The sequence below is a fragment of the Otolemur garnettii genome, unplaced genomic scaffold (genome assembly GCF_000181295.1).
Source record: "Otolemur garnettii isolate 467f Iridium unplaced genomic scaffold, OtoGar3 scaffold00002, whole genome shotgun sequence".
NCBI lineage: Eukaryota > Metazoa > Chordata > Mammalia > Primates > Galagidae > Otolemur > Otolemur garnettii.
Window position 1 is genome coordinate 52,260,193 of NW_003852397.1, and position 7,084 is coordinate 52,267,276.

Here is a 7,084-nt window from a genome sequence, read left to right on the forward strand (position 1 = left end):
CATCGTTCTTACACTAATTTATTTCCCCACCAACTGTGTATGAAGATTTCCCTTTCTCCACATCATCACCAGTGTTCATTATCGCCTGTCATTGCAATAAAAGTATTTTAATTTAATTAATGTGAGAAAATAGTTCATTGTAGTTTGACTTGCATTTCTCAGATTAGTAATGATGTTGAGCATTTTTCATATACCTATTGACCATTTGTATGTCTTCTTTTGAGAAATGTCTATTCACATCCTTTGCCCATTATTTTAATTGGTGTTTTTTAGAAATTTGGTGGGTTTCCCCTCCCCCACTGAATGATGGAGCAAGAGAGCTCATTTTTCATTCCTCATTCCCTAGAGAAAATTAATATATCTGAAACATATGTAGCTAAGATTTCAATGAAATATGAACCTGAAATATGGGAGGAACATTAGTTAATCTCATCCTGAAACATACACCTCAAATTCTTTAGTGATGGGGTATAGAAAAGTGCACATTTAGACTTTGCTCTGTGCTTTCTCTCTCTGTGTTGAATGATTTCTTGATTTGCATCCCTATGCCAGGTTCTGAGTCTTCTAGCAGTGCAGGCTCCTCAGGATCACTGTCCCGCACCCATCCACCTCTCCAGAGCACACCCCTGGTCCCGGGCATGGCAGCTAGCTCTCCAGGCTGTGTTCCCTATCCTGAGAATGGAATGGGGGGCCAGGTCGCTCCCAGCAGCACCAGCTACATCCTCCTTCCACTTGAAGCTGCGACAGGTATCCCACCTGGAAGCATCCTTCTCAATCCACACACAGGTTAGTGACTACCTGGTTTCTCAGCTATGCATGGTTATCAGAGGTCTGTTCTAGTATCTGACCTCATGAATTTGATAACAAGCTTTCTGAAAATTTCTCAACAGGAGTGCTGAGAACATGAACTACTGTGTAGAATCTGAGTGTCTATGGCTAAATCTGTATCTCCATATTTACATCTCCTTGTCAATATTCATATTGATATAGATACAGATACTTCCCAGAAACATCCACTTTTTTCTCTCTCTTCTCTTCTTTGCATATCCCAGAAGCCAAAATCACAGAAAATAGTGTCATGAGCTGAGATATTCTGGGTAAAACTTTGTGTTTCTCAGCTAGATACCTGGTTAGCTTGTATTATGTCCAAAGTGTTTTTCATCAAGGAATAGTTCAGAAATTTGAGGTAACACTTGAGAATTACATACCGTAGATTCTAAACTATAGAAGTTGCTTTCTCTCCTTAAGACCTCACCCAGCTCATATGGTAGAATAAAAATACCAGTGATGAAGGGGAGAGAGCAAATTCTTGGTATTTTAGAAATATTAGGCCTAGACTGGTTTCTCTGGGGTTTAGAAAATTGTTCAATACATGATTATGGTTTCTGTCATGATGAATGGAGATATGTTCTTTAATTTTTAATTTCTCTATTGGAGATCAGTTAACTTCCATGTTGATTCCAAAGGACCTATGGCATTAAGATTCTAACATCACCAAATAGCTGAGAAAACTTCTCAATCAGGGACAACTTTGCCCCTGTCCCCAAGGCCATTGAGTAATATTTGGAGACATTTTGATAGCCTGACCTGGGGAGAAGAAGACTGCCACTGGCATCTAATAAGTAGAGACTAGAAATGTTACTGGCATTTGCCAGTACACACCCTGCACTCTACAGGAAAGACCCCACAAGCAGAGGACTATCCACTCCGAAATGCCAGTAATACCATAGCTGAGAACCCCTAGTTTAGAAAGCTTGACATTGACTAGTCTCTTCTTAACAAGTCTTTATTAGGGGTTGGGAAAAAAAAAAGAATTGTCTTGAAATAGACCTAAAGTTTGGTTTAGATCATTTCAGAGTATTTCTTCAATTAGCTAAACTAGAAAATGCAAAGCTGCATAAGTATCTCATAAAAATGATCTGACTTAATTTTCTCACATATTTAGTGCTACTGGTAATTAGGAAATTCAGATAAACATGAGAACTATAGTAAAATAGTTACTTGAATAATTGCCACATTTTCATAAAACATATGGCACATTCTCAAGGCATGATGTTTGACTGAGGCATATTGAAAATGCCATAAGCTTGAGGGAAAAGAAAGCATAATCATTTTATTGAAAACCATTTGAAAGCTTCAGATTAGATACTTCTAAGGAAGAGTTTTAGATTGCTTTTATGCTATTTGGATTATTGTGTGCACTATAAAGGAAATTAAAAGAAGACCAGGTTCAGATTCATTACTCTTGGCACTGATCAAAGTATGATTTGACTCTATTGGTTTAAATTCTTCCACTTTTAATTGAGATGAAGGGCTTGCAGAAAAAAGCACACACATTTGTTTGGAGTGGCTTGTTTTAAGCAAAATTACAGAGTGTTTCTAAAAATCTCAACAGAGTATTTTTCACAGCATAATGCAGGAATATTACTTGTAATGATCTCATGGTTGTGCATGTGTATGTGTATATTATCATGTATAATCTTGTTTATAGAAAAAAGGAATAGAGTGCCATTTGGTGCCAAGTCCCAATTCTTATTCATTGGACTGAGTCCCTTAGAGCTGTTATCAAAATATCTCTTTTGTAAAAGGATCCCAACTAAGGAAAAGGCTATAATAACACTGCTGAATAGCTTCTCTCTGCACATTGGTCTGATCTGACAAATGCTGGATTGAAAATATTCCTAGACCAGAAGGAAAATGTATTAATATAGTGTATATGATAGTTGAATGGTGAGATACAAGTTGATCATATTTCTTCTTTTGTAGAATGTATTTATTTTTGTAAATTGAAAAGGTACACATGTATGCGTGTGCACATGTGTTCATTATAGGTAATGTGTACGTGTGCCTGTGGTATTTGTATGTGTGTGTTTTCATATGTACATTATCTATCCAATCTCTTCTACTGTTTAGACTAAAAATTTGCCTTCTTTGAGCTGGAAATCATCTTCTTTCTCTGTCATCACCAGGAATCTAGAAACTGCACCTCTCACCTTTTCCTAAACACTTCTTTGCCAAGTTCACAACAAAAATACTTTGGTGGTTAGAATTGAAAGCATATGACCACTTTGCTTCTCGTGTTAATTGCCCTTGGGTTTACACATCCTTGTTATTAAAGTACATTTTTATAATCTTGTGGAAAGGAGCAATACTTAGTTATTTGGCTTTATCTTTTGCTTTCCCAGAATGGGTAACAAAGTCTTAGGCATTGGATAGAGGCTCAGTAATTACTTTATTATTGACATGATGTCTTTTGCCCATGATATATTTTGATCCAGATAGTGGAGCAGTTCTGTACAACTTATGATTGATAAAATATCTATCTTGAGCAAGAATAAGACAAGCAATGGTTTAAAATACTAAGGTGTTTGCCAATCATGTATCTACTAAATAAAACTATAAAACTATAACTTTTAATTTTGTCTGGGCTTAGCCTCAGCTTCTAGCTGGTCTCTGTCTAACTCAAGACCATTTGCCTGTTCTCTCTTTGCTCTTTAAGCATCTCTATGAGTGAGTTGCCGCAGAGGCTGTTTTTCAGAGTTGTCGCTTTCTAGCATCTTCATCCTTACAAGACAAGCTTGGAGTCTTGGATTTGATTGTCCTCCAGCTCTCTGGAACCCAGAACTCTTTGGAAATTTTTAGGAGGAAGTTCAGTTTTGTTGGGCTATTTTCTTTCAACTCAGCACAATCTGGAAATGCCAACAGGCACTGGCATCCCTCAAGTACTTGTTAAGGCCGGTATATGATGTTTTGCCATTTTGCTTTGCTGTTATCTGGTGCAAATTCAAGAGTGTGTTATGAAAGGGCCTGCCATCTGCAGGGACCTCGCTTTGAGGAGGCCTTTAGGGCTATTCTCCATCAAATGCTCCTAATGGGCTTCCATTTTTAATTTTTATCAGGACTCCTAACATGTGTTTATCCAAACTGCTGTCACATTCTTCTTAAACGCGCCGTGAAATGTCTGTATGCTACTTACCAGTATATCTCGGCCAGGTCTGAGTTAATCCTTGCCTACGCATAATCATAATTTGAATATCACCTTCTAGGACCAAGAAAGGAAAAATCTCTTTCTCTCACCTTTTTTTTCTCTTTTTAAATAATTACCCTTCTGTCAAGTATATAGCAGAAATGCTTTAATGTTAAAAACCAAGAGTGTATGATTACTTTGCTTTTTGTGTGACTTGCCCCCATGGGTTCATTTCCCTGTTACCAGCACATTTATAAGTGCCTCTGGGGAAGAACCATACTTAATGATTTTTAGGTTATTTGTTTATTTATGTATTTAGCCTCTCTGGACTAGATAAAAAGTCTTAGGCACTGTGCAGGAACTCAACTACATGTTATTCGTGTAATATCTACTACCCATTATACGTATTACTGTGGACAGTGGAAGTAGTTTTTCACCTCGTGTTATGTATTTGAGAGGAATGAGTGCTACACTCTGCATTTGCCCCTTTTGTCTGCCCTGCTCTGCATTCAGGGTGCTCTGGCTCATTCCTGTCATCGCACCCTCTTACCTGTGCCAACCCTCCTCTAGGGCCTGCTGGGCAGGCATGTGCAGTTTCTGACATGAAAACCTCCTCCAGGCTAAATAGGCCTAGGGCCAGCCAGTCCTCTCTTTCCCCTTTGGTCTTCAGCAGCTGTCGTTCATACTAATTGCTTGTATTCAATAGTTATTGCATCTGGATTGGTAGAAATCATAGAATACAGAGAAGTTGTCTTGGCCTGACTTGGAAACCACTCATCTCCCAGCCTGGGTCTCTTAGGAAATTGCTTTTGTTCCCTTCTCTGGCATCCAACTTCCTTTATGTTCTTCAATTCTTTCCACCTGTCCTTGGTGAGCACAAAAATCAATCTTCTCTATTCTCTTCTCTTCCTGGCAGAGCTTGCTGTCTCTTTCTACTTACAGGAAGCTTTAGTACTTTTCATATGCAATTATTGTAATTATTCAGAAACACCTTTTCCTCTAGTTCACAGTACTAGTCATCATATTTCAAACAAAGTATCAGAAGGACACCCGACTACTTTGAAGTTACACTTTTAAACACTAATCATTGTTGGGTTTTTTTTCCCACACTTCCTTAGTTCTCAGGAGAGTAAATAAAAACCTATATAATAATATAGTAACAAATCTTTTCCTTTTGCTTTCTTGTGTGTGTGTGTGAACATAGCATAAGACTGATTTGGAAATAACTTTACGTAAAGTTGTATACTTGTCTCCATGGAGTTTTTTTTAAGTACATAAATTATTCTTCTTGTCTTTCTAAAATAGAAAAAAAAACACTAAAAACAGAAAAACTAAGGATTAGAACACTAAATAAGCTGATGCATTTTTTGAAAATTGAAGTATGTTTTTAATCCTTTCACAAATAGTTGGGTTAGGGGGAAAATGGGTTACAGGTTTTGAATCTAAGAGAAAGTTATATTTTAAAAAGAAAACAAACATAAAACAATAAAATGTAGCTAAAATTGAATGACAATGATAGGAAAACAAGTGCCTGGAATATGAAGAACAGAAAAGAGAAAACCCTGGAGTTACTGTTCTGAGACTGTAGTTCTGGTGCATTTGCTTTCTCATCATAGAACATTATTGTTGGTTATGAAATCCTTATCAGGAAATTTTATAGTTCTGGAAGATGTGTTCATGAATATGCAGCATTTAAAGTTCCTCTTAACAAACACACAAATACACTTGTACCCAAAATCTGATGGGAAATACTAAGTTACCTTTCCAGTTCCTGAACGAGCCAACATCAAGTCTGGCTTCACTGCAACCTCACCATTTTCTCCCCCAGCCCTCAACATGTTTCACTCTATAATCTTAATTTTACTGATTGAAGTAGAAAATATATAAGTGAAGTGGGTGACCCGCACATGTCTGCATTGTAAGCCTTGGTAAATTTTTGCATATGCCAACACTGGAAACCTCTCCCTGAATGATACGTAGAACCTGTCTAGTCTTCTCATAGGTTCCCTCAGGCCTTCTTAGAAGGTTCCACTATTCTGACTTCTATTACCATTGATTGATTAGTTTTGCCTGATCTTGTGTATGATAAATGGGATTATACAGTAGATGCTCCTTTATGATTGATTTAGTTCACTTAAAATATTCACTTGATTAGCTTAGTTCCCATTTTATAACATTCTGTTCTCGTACGAATATCGTACGTACATTTTTTCAGTAGAATATTTTATTTTCTCTGGGTCAGTTTTTATTTCACCTCTCCATCTTGCTCCCTTTTGTTACAGTATATATATACATGGTGGCCATAGAGTTCATGTGCAATTTAAAATACTGTGCAATATATATACACACACATTACATATATGTATGTAGTATAACGTGCACACGCACCATTACACATATTATTAGAGAATGAAGCTGATGTCCTCTGCCATATGCTGCTTACCCTTTATAAGAATGCTCTTGCAAGCCCTGTGTATCAGAACAGGTATCTCAGTATGAACTGAGAGACTAGAATATGTGCTTGAGAGGAACTCAGCATGCTGCCTCTGCCATCTCCCTAATGCCAGAGTGAGGAGGAATTTCCTTGGAAACACTGATTAATCCCTTTCTGGGAGCACTATTTCTTCTAGGAATTTTGCTCAGATTTTTAGAGAATATTTCTGTGACTTCAGCTTGTATAAGTATTGTTTCCTCTCCAGTATAATTTCAGGGTTTATGGAGAAGGGAAGAAAGAACTCATAAATAGTTCCATAGACAGTGTCGCAATCTGTTACCCCACTGATTCTTTTTATTATTTACCAGCCAAGGCAGAGTGTGATTTCACCTTGAATCATGTCTTCTACCTCATCTGACTTATCAAGCATTGATTGATAATTTTCAGTTATGGTTGGATATTTTTTCTCCAGGTTGAGTTATACCATGTAACCAGTATATAAACGTGGATAATTCATTTATGATTTTTGGTATAATGGAAAGTGGATTGACTTTGAAGTCTTACCAACTAAGGCTATTTTCTGGTTCTCTCACTTACTGATTTTTGTACTTGTGAATGAGTTCCTTGGTCTCTCTGAGCCTTATTTTCTTTTCTCTAAAGTGGAAATAAGATTGTGCTTCTCG

The 7,084-nt window shown here is 37.1% G+C and overlaps 1 protein-coding gene across 4 annotated transcripts in view; it reads left to right on the forward strand.

Annotated features, from left to right (window-relative positions):
* Window positions 1–7,084, forward strand: part of ARPP21 (cAMP regulated phosphoprotein 21) — a 157,269-nt gene that overhangs the window by 93,490 nt on the left and 56,695 nt on the right. For all 4 annotated transcript variants that reach the window (XM_012806213.2, XM_023513970.1, XM_023513975.1 and 1 more), the window contains one exon: window positions 553–786. In XM_012806213.2, the coding sequence (XP_012661667.1) occupies window positions 553–786 (234 nt within the window). The remainder of the gene's footprint in view (window positions 1–552; window positions 787–7,084) is intronic.